The 26059-nt window shown below is 39.8% G+C and overlaps 1 protein-coding gene across 4 annotated transcripts in view; it reads right to left on the reverse strand.

Moving 5' to 3' along the window:
* Positions 1-26059, reverse strand: part of LOC128697904 (uncharacterized) — a 442628-nt gene that overhangs the window by 42904 nt on the left and 373665 nt on the right. For 2 of the 4 annotated variants that reach the window (XM_070099672.1, XM_070099674.1), the window contains exon 2: positions 7355-7510. In XM_070099672.1, the coding sequence (XP_069955773.1) occupies positions 7355-7510 (156 nt within the window). Of the gene's footprint in view, positions 1-7354; positions 7511-9208; positions 9334-10006; positions 10202-26059 lie in introns of those variants that run through there. The other 2 variants (XM_070099671.1, XM_070099670.1) reach the window with 2 other exon arrangements.

A 26059-nucleotide genomic window follows, 5' to 3' on the forward strand; every position in this document is an offset into this window, starting at 1 on the left:
CACCTCACAGTATGCATCTAAGCAGTAGGTACCTGAACACCTAATGGTACATATCTACTGGCTTTAGAAACATTAAGTACCTGAACACCTAACGGTACATTTCTAAGCAGTAGGTACCTGAACACCTAATGGTACACATCTACTGGCTTTAGAAGCAGTATGTACCTAAACACCTCACGGTACGCATCTAAGCAGTAGGTACCTGAACACCTCACGGTATACATCTACTGGCTTTAGAAGCAGTATGTACCTGAACACCTCACAGTACACATCTAAACAGTATGTACCTGAACACCTCACGGTACGCATCTAAGCAGTAGGTACCTGAACACCTAATGGTACACATCTACTGGCTTTAGAAGCAGTAAGTACCTGAACACCTCACGGTACACATCTACTGGCCTTAGAGCAATAAGTACCTGAACACCTCACGGTACGCATCTACGCAGTAGTTACCAGAACACTTAATCGTACACATCTACTGGCAGTAGAGAGTATTCTACTGGCGTTAGAGGAAGCGCTCACCGCAGCTCACTGAGTCTGATGGCCTCAGTTACTTGACGGCCACACTCAGTGAGCTTGCAGCATGGTGTTCTGCTTAATTCATCGGACCACCTTGCGGTGTGTCAACTGGTCTTGAAGGCGGTAGATGGTACTCACCAGACCATCTTACGGTGTACTTCTACCGGCCTTAGAGAGTATTTACAGGACTACCGATGATGTCTGCGGACTCACCGCCTACGCTGGTCAACTGTGGGCCGGAGTCATCTGATGCTGTTTTAGTGGGACATTACATGAAGAAAAGGTTGGAGTGTTACACTGAACTGGGCTAGGACCGTAGTGTGACACTTAAGGAAGTATGATGGAGTGGAACACTGAGATATGCTACAGGACCGTAGTGGAACAATGAGAAGAAAAGGGTGTCGTGTGACACTAAAGAAGGTCAGGTTGTAGTGTACATTGAATAGTATCATGTGACTGGCCTCGAGAAAGACGCTGTGGGTGATAGTGTGCGACGCAGAGACAAGGGTGTCAAGAGTGACACAGTAGAGATATTGTGTATGACGCAGAGAAAAGGGTGTCGTGTGACACGGAGAGTAGGAGTGTCGTGTGACACAGAGAAAAGGGTGTCTAGTGGACACGGTTGAGCAGGAGCGTCATTACACGGAAGAAAGGGTGTCAAGCGACACAGTTGAGAGGGAGCGTCACAACACACCACGGATAAGTGTCATGTGAGACACGGAGCATCATTAAGGTGTCGTAAGACAGAGTTGACTAATTTATTATTGTAAATGTTACGTATAATTTATTATTTTAGCATATATATATATATATTATTATTTTAAGATGCTAATAATTTATTATTGTAACATGTATATATATATATTATGGTAGTAGGTTGGTAGACAGCAACCACCCAGGGAGGTACTACCGTCCTGCCAAGTGAGTGTAAAACGAAGCCTGTGATTGTTTTACATGATGGTAGGATTGCTGATGTCTTTTGTCTGTCTCATAAATATGCAAGATTACAGGCATGTCTTGCTACTTCTACTTACACTTAGGTCACACTACACATACATGTACACATTTATTTATACACACTCATCTGAGTTTTCTTTGATTTTATCTTAATAGTTCTTGGTCTTATTAATTTTCCTTTTATATCCATGGGGAAGTGGAATAAGAATCTTTCCTCCGTAAGCCATGTGTGTTGTAAAAGTCAACTAAAATGCCGGGAACAATGGGCTAGTAACCCCTTTTCCTGTAAAGATTACTAAAAAGAATAAGAAGAAAATTGTCAAAGTGGGAAGTCTGAATGTGCGTGGATGTTGTGCAGATGATAAGAAAGAGATGATTGTGGATGTTATGAATGAGAAGAAGCTGGATGTCCTGGCTTTAAGTGAAACAAAGCTGAAGGGGGTGGGAGAGTTTCAGTGGAGAGGAATAAATGGGATTAGGTCAGGGGTTTCAAATAGAGTTAGAGCTAAAGAAGGAGTAGCAATAATGTTGAAGGATAAGCTATGGCAGGAAAAGAGGGACTATAAATGTGTTAATTCAAGGATTATGTGGAGTAAAATAAAGATTGGATGTGAAAAGTGGGTTATAATAAGCGTGTATGCACCTGGAGAAGAGAGAAGTGTAGAGGAGAGAGAGAGATTTTGGGAAATGTTGAGTGAATGCGTGGGGAGTTTTGAATCAAGTGTGAGAGTAATGGTGGTTGGGGATTTCAATGCTAAAGTGGGTAAAAATGTTATGGAAGGAGTAGTAGGTAAATTTGGGGTGCCAGGGGTAAATGTAAATGGGGAGCCTTTAATTGAGCTATGTGTAGAAAGAAATTTGGTAATAAGTAATACATATTTTATGAAAAAGAGGATAAATAAATATACAAGGTATGATGTAGCACGTAATGAAAGTAGTTTATTAGATTATGTATTGGTGGATAAAAGGTTGATGGGTAGGCTCCAGGATGTACATGTTTATAGAGGGGCAACTGATATATCGGATCATTATTTAGTTGTAGCTACAGTTAGAGTAAGAGGTAGATGGGAAAAGAGGAAGGTGGCAACAACAAGTAAGAGGGAGGTGAAAGTGTATAAACTAAGGGAGGAGGAAGTTCGGGTGAGATATAAGCGACTATTGGCAGAAAGGTGGGCTAGTGCAAAGATGAGTAGTGGGGGGGTTGAAGAGGGTTGGAATAGTTTTAAAAATGCAGTATTAGAATGTGGGGCAGAAGTTTGTGGTTATAGGAGGGTGGGGGCAGGAGGAAAGAGGAGTGATTGGTGGAATGATGAAGTAAAGGGTGTGATAAAAGAGAAAAAGGTAGCTTATGAGAGGTTTTTACAAAGCAGAAGTGTTATAAGAAGAGCAGAGTATATGGAGAGTAAAAGAAAGGTAAAGAGAGTGGTGAGAGAGTGCAAAAGGAGAGCAGATGATAGAGTGGGAGAGGCACTGTCAAGAAATTTTAATGAAAATAAGAAAAAATTTTGGAGTGAGTTAAACAAGTTAAGAAAGCCTAGGGAAAATATGGATTTGTCAGTTAAAAACAGAGTAGGGGAGTTAGTAGATGGGGAGATGGAGGTATTGGGTAGATGGCGAGAATATTTTGAGGAACTTTTAAATGTTAAGGAAGAAACAGAGGCAGTAATTTCATGCACTGGTCAGGGAGGTATACCATCTTTTAGGAGTGAAGAAGAGCAGAATGTAAGTGTGGGGGAGGTACGTGAGGCATTACGTAAAATGAAAGGGGGTAAAGCAGCTGGAACTGATGGGATCATGACAGAAATGTTAAAAGCAGGGGGGGATATAGTGTTGGAGTGGTTGGTACTTTTGTTTAATAAATGTATGAAAGAGGGGAAGGTACCTAGGGATTGGCAGAGAGCATGTATAGTCCCTTTATATAAAGGGAAAGGGGACAAAAGAGACTGTAAAAATTATAGAGGAATAAGCTTACTGAGTATACCAGGAAAAGTGTACGGTAGGGTTATAATTGAAAGAATTAGAGGTAAGACAGAATGTAGGATTGCGGATGAGCAAGGAGGTTTTAGAGTGGGTAGGGGATGTGTAGATCAGGTGTTTACATTGAAGCATATATGTGAACAGTATTTAGATAAAGATAGGGAAGTTTTTATTGCATTTATGGATTTAGAAAAGGCATATGATAGAGTGGATAGAGGAGCAATGTGGCAGATGTTGCAAGTATATGGAATAGGTGGTAAGTTATTAAATGCTGTAAAGAGTTTTTATGAGGATAGTGAGGCTCAGGTTAGGGTGTGTAGAAGAGAGGGAGACTACTTCCCGGTAAAAGTAGGTCTTAGACAGGGATGTGTAATGTCACCATGGTTGTTTAATATATTTATAGATGGGGTTGTAAAGGAAGTAAATGCTAGGGTGTTTGGGAGAGGGGTGGGATTAAATTATGGGGAATCAAATTCAAAATGGGAATTGACACAGTTACTTTTTGCTGATGATACTGTGCTTATGGGAGATTCTAAAGAAAAATTGCAAAGGTTAGTGGATGAGTTTGGGAATGTGTGTAAAGGTAGAAAGTTGAAAGTGAACATAGAAAAGAGTAAGGTGATGAGGGTGTCAAATGATTTGGATAAAGAAAAATTGGATATCAAATTGGGGAGGAGGAGTATGGAAGAAGTGAATGTTTTCAGATACTTGGGAGTTGACGTGTCGGCGGATGGATTTATGAAGGATGAGGTTAATCATAGAATTGATGAGGGAAAAAAGGTGAGTGGTGCGTTGAGGTATATGTGGAGTCAAAAAACGTTATCTATGGAGGCAAAGAAGGGTATGTATGAAAGTATAGTAGTACCAACACTCTTATATGGGTGTGAAGCTTGGGTGGTAAATGCAGCAGCGAGGAGACGGTTGGAGGCAGTGGAGATGTCCTGTTTAAGGGCAATGTGTGGTGTAAATATTATGCAGAAAATTCGGAGTGTGGAAATTAGGAGAAGGTGTGGAGTTAATAAAAGTATTAGTCAGAGGGCAGAGGAGGGGTTGTTGAGGTGGTTTGGTCATTTAGAGAGAATGGATCAAAGTAGAATGACATGGAAAGCATATAAATCTATAGGGGAAGGAAGGCGGGGTAGGGGTCGTCCTCGAAAGGGTTGGAGAGAGGGGGTAAAGGAGGTTTTGTGGGTAAGGGGCTTGGACTTCCAGCAAGCGTGCGTGAGCGTGTTAGATAGGAGTGAATGGAGACGAATGGTACTTGGGACCTGACGATCTGTTGGAGTGTGAGCAGGGTAATATTTAGTGAAGGGATTCAGGGAAACCGGTTATTTTCATATAGTCGGACTTGAGTCCTGGAAATGGGAAGTACAATGCCTGCACTTTAAAGGAGGGGTTTGGGATATTGGCAGTTTGGAGGGATATGTTGTGTATCTTTATATGTGTATGCTTCTAGACTGTTGTATTCTGAGCACCTCTGCAAAAACAGTGATAATGTGCGAGTGTGGTGAAAGTGTTGAATGATGATGAAAGTATTTTCTTTTTGGGGATTTTCTTTCTTTTTTGGGTCACCCTGCCTCGGTGGGAGACGGCCGACTTGTTGAAAAAAAAAAAAAAAAAAAAAAAAAAAATGTATATATATATATATTTTAAATACCTCTAGACCAAAGATTGATTTTTATATTATATTAAAGATTAATTGATTTTAATGTTGTATATATGTATCCTGAACTCTTTATTACAAAATGAGTAAAACTATGTATGGGTGAGGTGAAAGTGTTGAATGATGATGGAAGTATTTTCTTTTTGGGGATTTTCTTTCTTTTTGGGTCACCCTGCCTCGGTGGGAGATGGCAGACTTGTTAAAAAAAAAAATTACATTTTTTCATTTATTTAAACAAATAAAATTTAATATCTGATTCTGGAAATGTAATATGAACCACAAAAAAAAAGTGATCAACTTTAATTCTGTACAATGCATCTACTTTTACACCCATGACTATATTTCACAGCCACATTGTTTCTATATAATCAAATGTGCACTGTTCTAAACCAAATCACTCATTCTTAAGTTAGTTTATGTCCAATAAGTATGGACATATGGACAAATGCACGTGTGTTTGTGGCTTGGCTGGTAGCATCCTCTGCTCACATACTGAGGGGTATGGGATCAATCTCCAGCGTAGGTGAAATGTTGGGCATGTTTCTTTATACCTCCCTTCCCTGTCCACCTAGCAGTATGTATCTGGGTGTTAGCTGACTGTTGTGGGTCGCATCCTGCATAACCAGGGGCTTTCTATAAAGCATGCCAATAAGGTCAATTAGGTCTGTATCAGTTGTAACATGTACAGTGGACCCCCGCATAACGATTACCTCCGAATGCGACCAATTATGTAAGTGTATTTATGTAAGTGCGTTTGTACGTGTATGTTTGGGGGTCTGAAATGGACTAATCTACTTCACAATATTCCTTATGGGAATAAATTCGGTCAGTACTGGCACCTGAACATACTGATGGAGTGAAAAAATATCGTTAACCGGGGGTCCACTGTACTTTGTGGAAATAAAGACTGTTCCCATTATTATTATTATTAACCCTTTGACTGTTTACGCCGTATAAATCCGTCTTACGCGCCACTGTTTCTGATGTATATATACTCAATAATTCTAGCGGCTTCAAATCAAGCGGAATAAAGCTGGTAGGCCCACATGTGAGAGAATGGGTCTATGTGGTCAGTGTGCACCACAAAAAAAATCCTGCAGCACACAGTGCATAATGAGAAAAAAAAACTGATCTTTTTTTGGATTAAAACGCCAACTTTGAGGTGTATTTTCATATAGTATTTATCGATGTATTTGCGTTTTCATGGTCTTAGGTGATAAAATGGAAAACATATTACAGATATAGAGATGATTTTCATTACTTTGACGATGAAAACGACCTTGAAACTGAGCTCAAAGTAGCGGAATTGTTCGATTTTTACAAATGTTCAGAAGTAAACAAATCACACCACACGTCCAATACACGTCAACTGGGGAGTCTAATATTCTTTCACTAGTGCACTGATATTATTTATACCATTTTTACAATAATGCAGTAGTCTGCATAACAGTAAATTTTGTATTTTTTTGTATGAATAAAAAGTCAAAATAGAAAGCAATAATAATATAAGAGGGGCCTAGAGATGTGACTAATGAACAGAGGATATGTTATTTTAGTGCCAAGAATGTCTACTTTGTTTATTCTGGACCCTATTTTGGAATTGGCATCTTTTTTAGTTTGCGTGAAATTGGCCAAATTGCCAATTTCTGACCACCATATTGGGTAGTCCAAATTGGTAAATGGGAGGTTTCTTGTACTCAGCTGATAGATAAAATGGAGTTCTAAAGAAATAGCTATGAGTTTGGTCAACTGGAACAACGGAATTGGCTGAAAATAGGGCTCAAATTCGGCAAAATCGCCGATACACATATGTTGCCTAGACCGCTAACTTTGCGGGAGCGTAATTCCATGAGTTTTCGACCAAATTTCGAACTTTTGGTGTCATTACCATCGGGAAAAGATTCTCTATCATTTCATAAGAAAAATAATTTTTTTTTTTCAAAAATTTAGCGACATAGAATGACAGTTTCAGAAAGGGGCCTGAAACAGTCAAAGGGTTAAAAGATGAAACAAAAATCCTAAGATCAACAGAAAATATGGTAATTCACTTGCTAATACAGCATTAATCACGGAATGGATGGAGATCAAACCCATGGCAAGCGATTCCTAAAACTTGCAAGCCACACTGGCCTGTGAGTCTGAGGACTCACAGGCCATGTGTTTGAGTTACACCTGTTCCGTGATTTGTTTGCAAACATGTCATTGCAATTTCATGAAACAATACTAAAACATTACCTGTTCCTGTGTCTGTAAAACAATAACTGTAGGAGTCTTGTCAACTATTCCAGCTCCTTCCTCATGTATAACAGGCACATCAGAGAGTGGGACCACACTGGCCTCTCCATCATCACGGATAACCAGAGCCCATCTTGAACTCCCTGGCTCTTCCATCTGAAAAGAGCAAAATTAGTTTATATTAATTTTACAAATGTAACTGAATATTCCTAATATGCTGTAAATGTATTCGGAATTTTATAAAAGTTTAAAGTGCATGTGAAAAGAGTTTTGGACTTAATTTCTGACATGTGAAATGTTAAAAATTGATTTCTATTGCTATCATTAATTGATAGATATTAAAAGATGTATAAATAGCTACAAATACACACTCATGTGACTGTCATCTTGTGTAGTAAAGAAATATTACAAAATTATATTGATTTTATTGTACTATAAAACTATATAAAAAGAGCATACGAGTAAATTCTTCACATGACATGTGGAACTGGCACAAAAGACTTTCATAAAAGTGAAGTGAAGTTATACTTGCTATACTGGCATGGTTCAAGCAGCTTCCTAGTCTTACAAAAAAAATTGTTTCCCAGGAATTAGGAAGTGGAAATTCTTGGTTTACATGAAAAGGTTTTGCATTATGAAACTGTATAAATCCAAATATTCACTTTAATACAAATATAGTAATGGGTTTAAATCTCCATATGAAAATTAAATCTTGCAATAATCTACTGTATTATGAAAATAAATTTTTTTATTGCCAAGATAGTACGATTTAGTGTGTACTTGATAAAGCAATACAATCAACCAAGTTAAATACGTCATCTGTTAGCATTACTGGAGATTATTGTCCTAATGGCCTGGTCTCAGATGGTCATAAATAACCCATAATTTGGAAAGGATACTTTAGACGATGTTTTGGTTCATCCTGGACCATTATCACTTTGCATATGAGAGAGGAGAGAGAAAAAAAAAAGGTCAGGTGATGAGGTGAGGAGAAACTAAAGGTCAGGTCAGTCATGTGTGTATGCTAAAGATTAGAGCATTTGACAATGCAATGAGAAAGGCAGGCATTAACAGAAATAAAAAAGGGATAAAATAAATGTTAAGAATGGTGCATATGAGGGTTAATTCAACAAGATGAAGTCTGTGAAGGCTAGAATACTTTTGGCTTATGGGATAGCTATAATCTCTAACATGATATAAAATAGCATTCATAGCATCACATGACTAAAGACTGTGCCTGGGGCACAGCAGCCTCCAAAGAATATTTGTAACTTCTATGCTCAAATAAATAAATATTGTCTAACATGGCTACATAATTTTTTTGTCTATTCAACTAGCCAGTGACATTACTTGAGTTCAATATTTAAAGATCTGTTTATAGTTTTACCTACATTCCATGAGTTCATCCAGGTAAATGCTACAATATTACTATGTGCATCCCAATAAACATCATAAATGTTTTAACATACCCTAATGTACTGAGAATGTGTGTGAAGTTTTGGCTAACGATATAAACTACAAACCAGCAAATTTTCTACTTTTTAGGTATATACTGAGTAACTGACACAACCTAACCTAACTCCACCAACCTAGGTGCATTTGTTCCCAAAAACCACTATCATAATAATAAGATGCTTTTATTACTAACAGTTTGACTAGATCAAAATCAAATCAAAATTTATATTTTCAAAATATTTTCATATGTACAGCATTCTGGGATTGGCGAGTGCTTGAGGCTTGGTAGCATCCTCAGTTCACAACTGAGGAACTGGAGTTTGTTCCCCAGCACAGGTGAAATGCAGGTCATGTTTCCTTACACCTGCTGTTACTGTTCACCTAGCAGTATATAGGTACCTGGGTGTTAGTCGACTGTTGTGGGTTGCATCCTGGGGGACAAGACTGAAGGACCACAATGGAAATGAGACAGGAGGTCCTCGATGACACACGACTTTCTTGGGTTATACTGGGTGGTTAACCCTCTGGGTTAAAAATCCAAAAGAAGGTTATCTTATTTACATGCAACATGTAAGAATATTAAAAATAAGAGTAATACAGATTTCCATTGTAAGTTATGTCGAGGTCACACGAACCTTAAAACATTAGTTTCTTTAACTGCTTGACTGTGCATATTATTAGTTATTGATAATATATTTATTCGTTTTAATGTAAAAAATTGTCATCAATGTTAACATATCTACACAAGGCATTTTTTTTAGTTATCCTTGGTTAAGTCATCAATCATCACAATTTTGTCTATATCCGGCACTTTTAACATGCAAGTGTATGTATATATATATATATATATATATATATATATATATATATATATATATATATATATATATATATATATATATATATATATATATATATATATATATATATTTAATTTAAATTATTATCACATATAATTTTAGGCAGATTATTATTATTATAATCAAGGGGGAAGCGCTAAACCCGGAGGATTATACAGCGCCTGGGGGGGGGGGATGTGGAAGACATTCAGGCTTAATTCGGGGAACTGGAGCACAGATCCAATTCCCTAAATCAAGAGCCCCTCACCAACATCAAGGAACCTTCCTTGAGGGGAATTTTAGGCAGAAACTTAATCAGTTGGAGTTTTCACTCGGCAACATTTTGTCTTGCACATACCTCTTGCAACTTGTGAGCCTAAGACACATATGTGTTCATGTGATCACTGCACCACCTATGATATTATAGTTACAGGAACTTGTTCAGATGACGGAAAAAGAAATATATTGGTGCCATCTCGGGTATATTTTGTTGTTGTTGAGGTTGTCAGGGTTGAGGTTGTGAAGGGCGACTTAAACTTTACCGGAATCAGGGAAAAAAAATACTACGTTGTCTTAATGTGCCAGCGCTGTATAGCCCTTGTGGTTTAGCGCTTCTTTTTGATTATAGTAATAATAATGTCTTAATGTGCCGGGAATTATAAGTCAGTCAGTAAGTTTATTCAGGTATATACAAATACAGTTACATAGATTATCATACATAGCAGCATATGTGTAGATTTAGATTTAGATTAGATTTTGCCACCGAAGTGGCTAGTTTATTGTGCACCCCATATCCACCCATATCCATCCTGTGGACGGTAGCGCGAGAGCATATGGATACACAAAAGGCCTAGGAACTAGGCCCTAAAGGGTTAACAGGAATACATATGGATTTATATCTACATACCCACAGTTCACCTATCTGTTATATGCAAATTTAGGAAATTTGCTTAGTATATTTGGTATCTTATTTTCATTAATAAGATACCTTGACATGTCACATAGGTTATTATACTGTCTGTCTCTGTATTCCTCAATAAGTGGACAATTAAGCACATAGTGTTCAAGAGAGTGACCATATGCCTGATCACATAATTTACATTTAGTTTGATCATCATCTGTGTGTCTCCCAAACTGCCAGAAGTACTTGTAACCAAGCCTAAGCCTGGCCACTACAACATCAGTCAGTCTGTTCACATTGCAAGTTGCTCCATAAACATACTTATCTACGTTCATATTATCATAGTGGGTTATAGATCTACTCAGGCTTCTAACTGCATTCCTATAACTATCATTTTCATTATTTACTTCTCTCCTAATATTATTCCTAATGCTAGACACAGTTATACCAAAGTTATATTCTACATTCTCCTTCTGGGTACTCTTCTTGGCTAACATATCAACTTTATCATGAAGGAGTAATCCAATGTTTGATGGGATCCATAGCAATTGTACATTAATTCCTTTGTTCCTAATTTTTGAGTATCTATACCTGGCTTCTCCAATGAGCATGTTGTTGGAGTCATTATATGAGTCAAGAGCCTTCAATGATGACATAGAATCAGTAATGATGATGGAGTCAAGCTCAGTGTCATAGGTTAGCTTTAGCGGCATTAGGATTGCGAACAATTCAGTTTGCAGTGTAGACGCCCAGTTGTTAATTCTTATGCCTAACTCAACAAATTTATTTTCGTTTTTAACAAGGGAGGTGGCAACAAGAGCAGATGCAGCCCTGCCAGAAGACTCCTGTTTAGATCCATCAGTGTATATAACTTGTGATAACTTATTACTACCAGCTAGGTGAGAAATTTCTTCTTGAGCAGTTGCTCTAACAAGAGATTTAAGGAAGGGATTACTAGCAATGAGCTTCTTGGGAGGGACTTGCAGGTATGTGATATTAAATGAACATATCTTCCACGGTGATACAGTTCATGCAGGTTATGAAACTTGATGTAATTGCACGTTTTCACAATCCATTTAGATCTGTGTGTATTTACCTCTAGACACTTGGTAAGATTCATTGTGACAGTGTCTGGTTAGTTTCTCAACATTCTAATACCGAGTACAGTGTTAATCTCAATAATCCTATCACTGATACTAGAAATACCAAGCTCCTTCCTCATGTTAAGAACTTTGGTAGATCTGGGACAGCCAAGAATAATCCTGAGAGCTTCATTTTGCATTAACTCCAAGGGTCGGAGAGAACTTTCTCTAGCTAATGTCAACATGGGAGCAGCATAATCAATTAAGGACCTAACATAGGCTATGTACATCATTCTCACGATTCTCACATTAGGTAAGACACATAGGCAACAGTTAGGCAACTTTATTCCGAAACGTTTCGCCTACACAGTAGGCTTCTTCAGTCGAATACAGAAAGTAGGCAGGAACAGTAGAGAAGACGATGTAATCAGTCCATCACCCTTAAAGTCGTAGAATTTGAGGTTGTCAGTCCCTCGGCCTGGAGAAGTTCAGTTCCATAGTCAGGAACTATCTGAAGATCAAGCGACAGTGCGGAGACTTAAATACTGTCGGAAGGAGAGGTGCAGAGTAGTAGTAGTAGTGAGAATGTAACCACTGACAGGTCAGGTCCCTCTCAGATCCAACAATTCTCTCTTGAAAAGTTTGTCCAAGGTGTTTTCTGTATCAAGTGAGAATTGTTGGATCTGAGAGGGACCTGACCTTTCAGTGGTTACATTCTCTGTATTCGACTGAAGAAGCCTACTGTGTAGGCGAAACGTTTCGGAATAAAGTTGCCTAACTGTTGCCTATGTGTCTTACCTACCAACCTGTCGGTATTGTATACCATTTTGATGTTCATTCTCACATTAGCACCATAGTTGGGGTTGTAGCCAGCAACAGCTTTGAGAGCATTTAGCCTAGCTTTGCATTTCTTGTTTAGTTGTGGTATAGTGGATTTGTTAAAGGGTACATCTACACCAAGATATCTGTAAGTTTTAACGTAGCTAATGATTTCACCCTGCAAATAGATGGGTGGGAGATGTCGTTTTCTTGTTAATATCTTTGTTTTAGAGGAAGATATTATGAGGCCTAGTCGATTACAAATTGCTTGAACTTCATTAAGAATGGTATTCATCTTCTTATGCCCTGTTGTATGGATCATGATATCATCAGCATAACTTATAGCTATATGTTTAGGTGAGGCAGGTAGAGCATTTAGGAGAGCATTAATCAGAATATTAAATATCATGGGACTAAGAACTCCTCCCTGCGGTGTACCTAAAGACATTTCTTTAGAATCACTTCTGAAGCCTTGGTAAAGGACAGAGGATACTCTATTTGACAGGTATCCTATTATCCAGCAGAGTAAGCTACCACCAATATTGATTTTGGCTAGTTCATGTAGTATAACGGTTCTGTTCGCAATATCAAATGCAGATTTTAGATCAAGAAAAGTGGTAAAACTAGTAGAGGTGTGTGCAGTGAGAAAGGTGGAAATACAGTTCTGCACACTTTTACCTTTCATGAACCCATAGAGGTAGGGGGAAAGTTGGTGTCTGATTCTGTAGTACAGTCTGTTAAGTATCATTCTTTCAAAAGTTTTACAAAGACAACTAGTTAAGGAGATCGGCCTAAATGTATCAGGCTGTTGGGGCTTAGGGATAGGCACAATGAGACTATTGGTCCAGGAAGTAGGAAGAACGCCCTCAATGTAACAGATTATACAGTGCCAACAAAGGGTTATCAGGCACGTGCCTTAGAGTTCTGAGAATATCATAGGTTATACCATCCTCTCCAGGAGCAGTTGATCGACCTTTAGTTAATGCATTATCTAATTCATACTCGGTAAAGAGGCAATCACTCTCATCAATATTTTGGCTCATAAAATTAATCAGTTTCAACATTTCTTCAGAAGTACTCTCTAAATTTTTTCTAATATGAGATGGAAGGTTTTCATGCCTGGATGTTTTGGACAAGTCATTTATGAGGTCATTTGCTTTTTCAAGAGGAAAGGGATTAGCAACATTGCCAGTCTTTTTCCTGGTTATTTTATTTATACCTTTCCAAGCCAAACTTAAAGGGGTGGACCTATTTAAACCACTAACAAACTGTTCCCATTCCTGTTGCCTAAGTTCTTGCTTTCTATTCCTTGCATTTGTTAGTGCAGCTTGGAACATTCTGAGCAGGTCTGGGGTTCTACATTCACGGTATGCTTTACCAATCCTCCTAGCTGCATGTGTTAGATTGCGTAGCTGTGGATCATTATAGTATTTACATTGGTTTTTATTGTTATTTATAGTGGAGGGTCTTTGTTTCCTATTCCTGCCCACTTGATCTGTGAGAACACTCTCAATAGTGGTAATTAAATCATTAAATTTTTGTGTGCCAATGGGCTCGTAATTGGTTAATGAAGTTGTCTCTGTGTTCTGGTTTGAGAATAAGTTTCCTCCTTCTGTATTTAGCTCCTTGATTGCTGGAGATGTGATCAAGATTGACAGTTGTTAGTCTTGGGAAGTGATCAGATAGAAGATCATCAACTAGGACAGAGTCATGCATCGTATATGATGTATTAAATCCAAGACACAGATCTAGTATGCCACCATATATGTGAGTAGGCTCAGTAGTACCCACAATTCGAACATTATCATGCTCATTTAGCAATTTCACTAGTTTAGTTCCATTGGTGTTTGTTATAGATCCATCAATATTCTTATGTCTGGCATTAAAATCTCCAAAATGTGTAGAGAACCTAAGATAACCCAAAAAAGTCAGTGACTTATTTCCGTTGGGGAAATACATTGGGACTAGTAATAATATATCTTTATTTCTACATGTACAAGGTATACATGCCTAGCTGACATCAGTGAGTTGATTTAGGTACACAAAAGGACATTTAAGTATAAATTACCTAAGATAACCCAAAAGAAGTCAGATAGTGACTTATTTCCATTGTGTGATAAGTAAGAGGATACAGTCTCAAGATTTCAGATATCTCATCATTTATAATGAAGTGTTTTGCTATATCCTACAGGATTTCCTTGGCGGTGTCTCTGAAAGTTAGTTAGTTTAATATCTTTATTATGCACCACATACCCATCATGTGGGCGGTAGTCAAAAGATTACAGAGGTACATAATGGGTCCAGGGACTGGACTGGACCCCAAGGTTATGATGGCTGAACAAGGTACAAAGATAATGAACTCACAAGTTACAAAGGTAATGAATGAATCATGTAAGTAAGTAGGTGTCTCTGAAAGACTGGATATTTGGACACTTATGATGTGAATGTGATGATATACATGTTTCACAAGTGTCTTATCGACTTGTCTGTATTGTATACCCTCGTATATATATCTTATGAGTGTCCAAACATCCAGGCTGTCAGAGACACCTTCATGCAAATCCTGTAGGATACGTCAAAATACGTCAATGTTAAGATGAGATAAGATTTGTTTGAATTTTCAACCCTGAGGGTTAAATACCCAAGATAACTCAAAAAATTGGTGCGTCATCGAGGATTGTATTACTTCTATTACTACTACTGCTACTATTACTACTACTACCATTACTTTTACTACTAGTAAGTTCATTTAGGTACAGGTACATATAAATAGTTACACATCGTACATAAACATGTGTAAATACCTAGGATAATCCGAAAAAGTCAGACAAGTGAGGTCAAGTATTACCATACTTCTCTTCTGTGACTATTATTATTATTATTATTATTATTATTATTATTATTATTATTATTATTATTACTACATTTAGCGAAAATAGTAAAACTATAGCGATCATGTAGCACTTTGGGAATTAGATGTAATCAGGTTTGACCTGGAGAATGTACAAAGAACTTTCACGGCACACACTACGATAAGGCACCTAAATTACTGGGAACGGTTGAAGGCCCTTGATTTGTATTCCCTGGAACGCAGGCGAGAGAGATACATGATAATATACACTTGGAAAATCCTAGAGGAATTAATACGAAACTTGCACACGAAAATCACTCCCTATGAAAGCAAAAGACACGGCAGGAGATGCAGCATTCCCCCAATGAAAAGCAGGGGCGCCACGAGTACACTGACACAGGGGCCCAAGACTGTTCAACTGCCTCTCACCATACATAAGGAAGATTAACAATAGACCCCTGGCTGTCTTCAAAATGGCACCGGACAGGCACCTAAAGTCAGTACCTGACCAGCTGGGCTGTGGTTCGTACGTCAGTTTGCGTGCGACCAGCAGTAACAGCCTGGATGATCAGACCCTGATCCACCACAAGGCCTGGTCTCAGACCGAGCCGCGGGGGTGTTGACCCCCCAAACCCTCTCCAGGTATTCAGGACCTCACGGTATGTTCCGTGTTATCTCCCTCCGGAGTATGTATTATTATTAGTATTGTATCCATAGGGGTAGCTATGAGCCCATGGTGATCATGCAGCGACTTGGGACATAGGAGGTAATCAGGTTTGATCTATATAAAGATGAGCGGAACTATTTCCTCAGATCAAGGGTTCTCGTCACTATAATAAGAGGCACCCCGCTCCCGTACCACATGATTATTATTATAATCATGGAGAGCACTAAACCCAGTGGGATTATACAGCGCCTCCTGTGGGGGAGGGATGGCAGGTATTCAGGCTCAGTGCAGGGAATTGGAGCACAGATCCAATTCCCTCAATCAAGAGCCCATCACCAGCGTTAGGGAACCTCCCTTGAGGGGCCGTACCACTTGCACCTTGGTTGATCTTGTTTTAAGTCAGGTAATTGAACAAGGAGTTCCCTAACTAGCTTCTGTCATTCTGTGCAACTTTAGCACCCATCATAATAGGAACTACAAGTTCCCCCTTATTATTACCTCTTAATTTCACGTTTATATATACTTCACTATGGAGGGGATGAGCACAGCCTCGTAGCAGGCGACACCTTGAAATCCAGGTAATAAGACGAACTAGGCATCTACTTATTTATTGCTCAAAAAAATGACCATGTGCACCACTCCTCCTTCTTATGACCAGAGCTTTGGTAAGATGGGTAAGGAAGAAGGATGGGTAAGGATAAAAATATTGGAAAAGGGTTGGAGGGGGGAGAGAGGTAGGATATAAAAGGTAAGTGGCCCAACCACTTTGGTGTAATTTAAAAGGTGTATGTGGAATAATAAGATATTCTTGAAGTGGTATAATACTAACCCATCAGGGTCACATAGATATAACAGATATATAAGTACATGACTCTGAATTGGTAGTAAATATACAAGTTGCATTTTTTTTTGCGATTGCACAACGGATATTTAAACGGCAATGAAGGCAATAATTTCCTGGCCACTTTATAAAGAATTATTTGACACAATGGCTTCTTACAGGTGGTGTCCCGCCATAGTAAATGTAGCATAATTTTAACAGTAGAATGTTATATAAGATGTCTCCCTAATTGGGGGCGATGATTTTTTCAGTAAACATAGAATTGTTCTGGTGTTACCCAATCATCTTCATCTGCAGGGAGGTTGCTCAATATCATTGGTCGATGGTAATCGTCTTCATGGATAAAACGACGGACCCTCTGTGGGAGTCATTCTTTGAGTCCTGTGAGGAGGAGTATTGATGATATAATCCGTGGTATTTTCAACTTGTAGAGGATGTTCTCTATCTGGCATGTAGAGTTCTTGCATTGCATCGAGTTTTCTTTTTCATGGTGTCAAGGTGTACATTTAAGGCAGTAATATCTTGTACGTGTAAATCTGCCATTTTAACTCTGTCTCTCCTCCTGGTACCCGTAATGAAGCGAAGAGCTCTATTCTGGACCCGTTGCAACCGTAGCATGTTTGTCTTTGTTGTTAATGACATTGGGACACATGGGTATTCGAGTATAGGTCTTATTATCATTTTATGCAGATGTTTTTTGACATGTGGAGGGGCTTGATTGAATCTAAAGAGACTGCTAAGACCGGCTTTGGCTATGTTGATCTTTTTATTTACATGAGACGTTGAGTGGAGCAGCCTGTCTATTTCATATCCCAAGATCTTGTTAGGGTTTCTAATGGCTACAGTTGTACCTCTGATGGAGATACCCCCTTTATCTTCGATGGTTGACGCAAAACATCCTATCGTGCTAACAAGAACTTTGTCAGGGTTAGTCGTGATTTTCCATTTCTTTTCCCAATTAGATGTTCGACGAAGTTCGATATTAATTTTTTCTATGACTCTCTCATACTTGTATTTTCCTGTTACCGGAGTTGATGAGACGACATGGATATCATCATCTGCAAATTGCGTTATAATTGTATCATTATACTCTGGTTGAGGAAGGTCATTCACATAAATGTTGAACAGAATTGGACCAAGACAAGAACCTTGTGGGACACCAGCTGTTGGTATAAAAGGCTCTGTCGACCTGCCGTTTACCTGGAGTTTACCTGGAGTTTACCTGGAGAGAGTTCCGGGGGTCAACGCCCCCGCGGCCCGGTCTGTGACCAGGCATCCTGGTGGATCAGAGCCTGATCAACCAGGCTGTTGCTGCTGGCTGCACGCAAACCAACGTACGAGCCACAGCCCGGCTGATTAGGAACTGACTTTAGGTGCTTGTCCAGTGCCAGCTTGAAGACTGCCAGGGGTCTGTTGGTAATCCCCCTTATGTGTGCTGGGAGGCAGTTGAACAGTCTCGGGCCCCTGACATTTATTGTATGGTCTCTTAACGTGCTAGTGACACCCCTGCTTTTCATTGGGGGGATGGTGCATCGTCTGCCAAGTCTTTTGCTTTCGTAGTGAGTGATTTTCGTGTGCAAGTTCGGTACTAGTCCCTCTAGGATTTTCCAGGTGTATATAATCATGTATCTCTCCCTCCTGCGTTCCAGGGAATACAGGTTTAGGAACCTCAAGCGCTCCCAGTAATTGAGGTGTTTTATCTCAGTTATGCGCGCCGTGAAAGTTCTCTGTACATTTTCTAGGTCGGCAATTTCACCTGCCTTGAAAGGTGCTGTTTGCAGCAATATTCCAGCCTAGATAGAACAAGTGACCTGAAGAGTGTCATCATGGGCTTGGCCTCCCTAGTTTTGAAGGTTCTCATTATCCATCCTGTCATTTTTCTAGCAGATGCGATTGATACAATGTTATGGTCCTTGAAGGTGAGATCCTCCGACATGATCACTCCCAGGTCTTTGACGTTGGTGTTTCGCTCTATTTTGTGGCCAGAATTTGTTTTGTACTCTGATGAAGATTTAATTTCCCCATGTTTACCATATCTGAGTAATTGAAATTCCTCATCGTTGAACTTCATATTGTTTTCTGCAGCCCACTGAAAGATTTGGTTGATGTCCGCCTGTCCGGTCTGGTAGGTCAATGAGTTTGTGTATAAGACCATCATGACATAAGCTATTAAAAGCTTTATGAACATCTCTGGTGGCAATTAAGGCAAGATTCCCCTGATGTTTTAGACTTGCTACAGTATCGAAAATAACATTTATTGCATGATGGGTACCTCTGTGTGTTCTAAAGCCAAATTGTTTTTCAGTAAAAAGGTGATGAAACTCCATATAGTAGTTCAGTCTGTTGGAAATGATCTTCTCAAGAACTTTTCCAGCGACTTCAAGTAAAGATATGGGTCTATAGTTCCCTGGTTGGTGGATGTCTTCATTGGGCTTAGCCAGAAAGATCATCCTAGCAGTCTTAAAAACCACTGGAAAATGTCCTGAGGCCAGGATGGCATTAAAGACATTAACCAAAGACTGTTTAAAATTTCTGGGTAGGAACTTTATTTGTTTCATTGTTATTCCAGAGAGACCAGGGGCTCTATTTCGCATTCTTCCAATAACCTGACTCATCTCGAGTAATGTAATAGGTCTAGTAAGCGGGTGGGCGTCTTCAAGAGTTGATGTATCGATGGAAGGTAGTGGTTGAAGATCATCTAAGTTCTCATCTCTCCATTCATTTACCAACTGATAGTGATTATTGTTAAATCGACGACTGTTATTGTGGGAGATAATTTTCTCCCATACATCACCCATCAAATTAGCCTGGTCCTGTGGATCATCAAGTTTAATCTCAACATCTTCTTCATCCTCATCAGTGAAGGTATAAATTAGGTAGTTAGGAGCCTTGTGCTTTGCCCCTAAAAGTTGTCGGATCTTACTCCAAAATTTTGCTGGCTCACGTTTGTACTGATTAGCTTGGAGAACTAGCAGTTTCCATAAGTCACGTTTGTGATGACTAATCATGTTAATTAATTCTTGCCTCAATCTGTGCAATGTAGCTACTGGTGGTTGTCGCTTTTGAAGATGCCTTCGACATTCTGTTTGATAATTTCTCAAAGCGTCTCTAATTTCCCTCGTAGGTTTAACCAAACCATACCCCGGCCGGGATTGAACCCGCGGTCATAGTCTCAAAACTCCAGCCCGTCGCGCTAGCCACTAGACCAGCTAGCCACAATAAGATTCGTCCAACTAGGTATATTTCTACACCAGAGGAAGGTTAGCACAGGCACCACTGTGACCACAAATGCAAGTTTTTACAGACGAATCTCCAGCTAGCGTGGCCGTGACGAACTCTAGCTCAAGTCCCTTCACTGCCGTCAACATGACTCACGAAATCGTAATGACACGATTACAAACAAACCATACCCCGGCCGGGATTGAGCCCGCGGTCATAGAGTCTGTAAAAACTTGCATTTGTGGTCACAGTGGTGCCTGTGCTAACCTTCCTATGGTGTAGAAATATACCTAGTTGGACGAATCTTATTGTGGCTAGCTGGTCTAGTGGCTAACGCGACGGGCTGGAGTTTTGAGACTATGACCGCGGGTTCAATCCCGGCCGGGTATGGTTTGTTTGCAATCGTGTCATTACGATTTCGTGAGCCTCGTAGGTTTATATTGTTGGTAGATCTTTGTGGAAGCTAATTGACAGGTTGCATTAGTAGCATCAATTATTCGATTGTGAAGGGACCTGATCGCGTCGTCAATTGCAGTGGAAGGTAGATTTTCCAATGACAATTCCATCGTCACCCAGAAATGCCCTGAAGGGGTCAAATCCTAGGGTGTTGAGATTGGGTTTAGGAGGTACAGGTATTCTAAATGGAGAAGTTTGTAGTTGTATTAAAACAGGGATATGATCAGATCCTACGTTTCCACCAGGAGAGATACGACAATGAAAGAGGTCACAGTCTCTGTCAGGACTATATCTGGTGTCCCTGGATGAGGACCAATATACGATTTAAAGAATGGGCCTTGAAATGACAAGTTTCTGGCTGTCATGATATTAAATAGTTTTCCTTTCAAGTCACCCAGTGGATTACCAGCTCCAAAGTTAAAGAGGGCAGGGTGATGAGCATTAAAATCTCCTGCTAGAATTGTTGGAATATTCCTGCTTAATATCCTATGTAGAGGAATTGACTATATATTGTCTCGGGGGGAAATATCCAGTTCCTATCACTAGTTGGCCATGAGACGTCATTTCTATTGCAAGAATGTTATCTTCATCAACATGAATATTTTTAAATGTATAGCCTAATTTAACTAAGATGGCTACACCACTATAGGGTCCTCTCGATTTCTCCACAGTAGAGTAACCACGTAATTTAATATGTTGATCAACTCTTGCAGCTGTCTCATTCAAGAGTGTAACATCGGGATTGTAATTATGTAGTTCAACTTCAAGGAGGTAATGGTTATTAAAGAAATGTTGAACATTAAGTTGGAAAATTGTAATCCCCATTATTTCTTGCACTTCGCACGTGTACTGCAAGTAATGTCATGTTTGGTATCCACACTATCCCTGCTGGACTCATCAAGGGGAGGAGGGAAGTTCTGAGTAGTTGCTTGTGTATTAAAAGTGTCATCATCTTCACTAGAATTGGTATTATTAACAGAATCATTAGAGTCATTAGAGTCATCATCAGAAAACTGAGGTATGATATTCCCAGTTTCAGGAAGCAGAGGCTCGTGAGAGTTAATGGGAGCCTGTGGAGGCTCCAAGGGAAAATTTGGTAGGCAAGGTGAATTACCCTGGGAAAGTTCCTGTTCAACAGGATCAGCTTCAATAGCGGAAGAGTAAGCACCAATTTCTGGGGCATCGTTATGGTCAGGTATTGAATCATGAGGTTGAGGGGAGTTGACAACCTGGGTATGTGAGGTGGGCGATCCCTGGACAAGGGATGACTTAGGCTTATTTGTAGAAGTAGAGTAGGGTACATACTTCTTGTTATGAGAAGGCTGGGCCATAATAACCTTCACATTATCTGGGATAGTAATGGGAGTGATCCCATTAGCCATTAACAAATCATTTAAAATCTTGGAGCAGAGTTGAATGTCACCACCTGCTATGTCTTTGGCCATCATGTACATTAGTTGCGCTCTCGTCATATCCCCGGCTGAGGATACCTGAGACATGGGAGATGAGACTGAACCTTGTTGTTGCGTTTGTGTATGTTGTTGTTGAGGGTTAGATTGGGGCACTCCAAGAGGGGCAGAATTCCAAACATTGGAACCAATGGAGTCCCACTAGATCCAGGCAAAGCTGGGAAGGAAGTTTGGGACATTGTTGGAGGTGCCTCAGGAGTGTTCTTCTTAGAATTAGACAGTTTCTTAGCTTCTAGAATTTTCTGCATTTCCTTTTTCCTCTCGGGACAGATAGCAGAAACAGCATGATGTTTACAATTGCAGAGTACACACTTGGGATTAGTTTTGTTATTACAAGTTTTGAAAGAATGTTGACCAGAGCATATGCTGCAAATCAGTGCTTGGGTACTGCATTTGTTAGTGGTATGCCCAAATGCGTAACATTTGTAACATTGTATAACACTGACAAACCGCTCAAGAGAGATTTGGTCAGGTGTACATCTTGTGCCAAAGCATTTGAAGCCATTTTGACACACTAGTTTGGCTTCTTCAGGTGTCTCAAGTATTAATTTTAATGTTTCCTGTTTGTTGCCAGGTTTAGAAAATTTGTGCTTGTATAGCATGAAATTCTGAATTCTCTGCATTAAAATCAACAAGAAGTTCATTTACTGTGCTATCACTCATGATGCTGTTAATTCTGGCAACACAGTTCGTTGTGCTTGATAGCTTTCAGGTGCAATTGGGTGGATACCCAAAGTCTTCAATGTGCCCAGGACGTCCTGCTTAAGTAGTTGAAGTAACTCTTCTTCAGAAGAGAGGAGAAGTACTACCCCAGCGAGAGTTGTAAAAACATCCACTGGAGCAACAGTTGAATTTGAGCAAATGCATGCTAGAATTTCTTTCCTGGACTTTTGGTTGTCATCAACCCGTAATCTTACTCTTATCCGTGCCATGATGTCCAGGAAGGTACATCTGGCACATAAGTTACTTTAACAAAATGGGGTCTTTCCTTAGTGTTAGTCTAACATCCTATTTCAGCTGACTTATGAAGGTCAGCCCCTAAGATAGCCTACCCTCGAGTGGTGAGGGAGACACGGGGCCCAAGGCAAAGATCGGCCGGATTTTAAAAAACCACACGGGCTACCGGATGGTCAAAATGCCTTGTGTTAACTCGCCAAAGCGAAGTTGCCGAAAAAGAAGATAGGAAAGTCAGAAGGATAGCAATGTATGTAGTGTGTTAGTGTGTGGGCCAGTGTAGATGTTTGTGTGAGGGGAGGATGGGGAAGGATGGGGGGATGGGGAAGAGGGGTGAACAAGCAAGCAAGTCACCGCCTTACCCTCTTTGATGCGATGGGGCTCGAAGTGACTGCCAGCAAGTTTCCTCTCTGTTCTGGTCAAGAACTGCTCAGGATAACCCAAGAAAAATCTCGAGTAACAGTGTTCAGAGTTGCTCTCCTCGAGAATTACTCAGGATAACTGAAGAGCAGGAACGACGACGTCTTCTCTCCACGGCAGCTGGGCAGCTTCCGCACCACTCCTTTATATATATAACATTGTCTATACATTGTCATGGGATTTTCTACACAACATTATACGCAGTAAATTAATTATTACTAGCAATAACGTTAAATTTTGGCACGTCCAAAACATTTTAACTAGCCTGTTCACATAATTTTTTTCTGTTTGATACAAGGTAGAGAACAGGTCAATAATTCTATTAAACTGTTGACTAGGATATATTGGCAAGCAATATGATCCTGTCATATTGTAGTTCTTTTTTTCTGCGGAATTTGTGATCATGTAATGCAGTACTTTATTACCTGGCATTCTTTGTTCATTTTTAAAAGCAAACCATTAGAGATTGTCAATAACATAAACAGCTAATAATATGAATTATCAATTGCGAGAATGTTTGCTCTATCGATACGGCCTACCTTCTATATTCATGTTGCAGTGAGGTGCAACGATGTGCCGCAGTAACAAGGGATACTTTCACTGCAGTGTGGATGTGCCGCAGTAACAAGGGATACTTTCACTGCAGTGTGGATGTGCTGCAGTAACAAGGGATACTTTCACTGCAGTGTGGATGTGCTGCAGTAACAAGGGATACTTTCACTGCAGTGTGGATGTGCTGCAGTAACAAGGGATACTTTCACTGCAGTGTGGATGTGCTGCAGTAACAAGGGATACTTTCACTGCAGTGTGGATGTGCTGCAGTAACAAGGGATACTTTCACTGCAGTGTGGATGTGCTGCAGTAACAAGGGATACTTTCACTGCAGTGTGGATGTGCTGCAGTAACAAGGGATACTTTCACTGCAGTGTGGATGTGCCGCAGTAACAAGGGATACTTTCACTGCAGTGTGGATGTGCTGCAGTAACAAGGGATACTTTCACTGCAGTGTGGATGTGCTGCAGTAACAAGGGATACTTTCACTGCAGTGTGGATGTGCTGCAGTAACAAGGGATACTTTCACTGCAGTGTGGATGTGCCGCAGTAACAAGGGATACTTTCACTGCAGTGTGGATGTGCTGCAGTAACAAGGGATACTTTCACTGCAGTGTGGATGTGCTGCAGTAACAAGGGATACTTTCACTGCAGTGTGGATGTGCCGCAGTAACAAGGGATACTTTCACTGCAGTGTGGATGTGCTGCAGTAACAAGGGATACTTCCATTGCACAGCGTGGACGTATTACAGCGAAAAGGGGACACTTTCACTGAGTAGTCTGTGTGTTTCAGCAGCTAGGAGCACTTCCATAGCACAGCGTCGTCCTTGTTACAGCAGCAACACACTTTACTAACGTATTAAAAATTTATTTCCACGAGTGTTTTTTTTTTCAAAGTTCTCTCATTACTCAGGAAGAAATAAGTATCTCTGTATCTCAGTTTTGTTAGCAATGAAGCTGTCTGCAATCTTTATATATTCTCTCCACCTGCTTCGGCTTCTCGGAAGCTTTCCATACACTTGGTGTGTAAGTAACTTCAAGACGGCGCAGTCTTTACCTAAGAAGGACATGTTGAACTCTTGGGCAGATGGCGAGACAACCCTCGACCATCACCAAAATCATGTTAGATCGTCTCTTCTCCGTTTGCAGAAACAGCTTTTTCTTGTGATATATTCTTGGCTGTTCGTCTGTCTTGAAACAGTCAGTGGTATATCTCTCATTGTTTATTTTTTTACTCATACAGGAGACAGTTCAAGTTATTTGATTTATACAGTCGTTAACACGAGATTTTGTGTATTTACGGTTACTACAACAATATGTATAAATATTTTTTTGGTATGGAAGAGTTCAGTTCTTGTGCATTTGTTGAACTGCCTCGATACTCTACTTGGGCATATTCAGCTCTCATTTTGGGAGTTATTACAAGGCAAAATGATGTATAAAATTGGGATGTACATTTCTCTACCTATTACAGACGTTATTTACATAGCCATTGAAATCCCGAGGTTCATTTTAACAAAAACTAATTCATCATTTTCAATAACAGAACAGTTGGTCCATAAAATTTTCTTTTCACTGTTTGTGTTTTTCTATAAGCTAATATTGACGGCTATAATAGTGATATTTTATTCTGTTGTAATATGTGAGGCCAGGATATATTCTCGTGTTCTGCCCGTCAAATTAGACTGCCTAACGGAGCCTACAAACGCGAAAAGGAAACCTATCGTCACCCACGCTGTGCCTCATTTTCCAGTAGCTGCTCGTGGTAGTGCAAGTCTGCCAGAAGCTCCTGGCATGTTGCCTCAAGAGAAAACAGCATCTGAATTCTGCAGGTTGTCCAGTGAGGACGTGATGTGTGGTGCGGACCTCTTGTGTCGTCTTCACCAGTTCCAGCGAGTCTTCAACCAGTACTTCACTCTCCCAGTAACATTTGCCATGGTCAGGTCTCTGGGTGTCATCACAATCTTAACATTCAACTTGGTAGCATACAACCCCACCCTTGGCACATACATTTATCTGGGTTTTGGATTGCTTCAAGAAATTATCTTCGTTGTTCTTCTTACCATCGCTCCAGAAAACGTAAATGATCAGGTATGTATTTAATGACATCTGAAAATCTGTTTAATATGAGGGACTGTCAGTGCCCAGGTTAGGTTAAAGTTTTTTAGGAAACTTTTCCT

Source organism: Cherax quadricarinatus, chromosome 68 (genome assembly GCF_038502225.1).
Source record: "Cherax quadricarinatus isolate ZL_2023a chromosome 68, ASM3850222v1, whole genome shotgun sequence".
In the NCBI taxonomy this organism is placed as follows: domain Eukaryota; kingdom Metazoa; phylum Arthropoda; class Malacostraca; order Decapoda; family Parastacidae; genus Cherax; species Cherax quadricarinatus.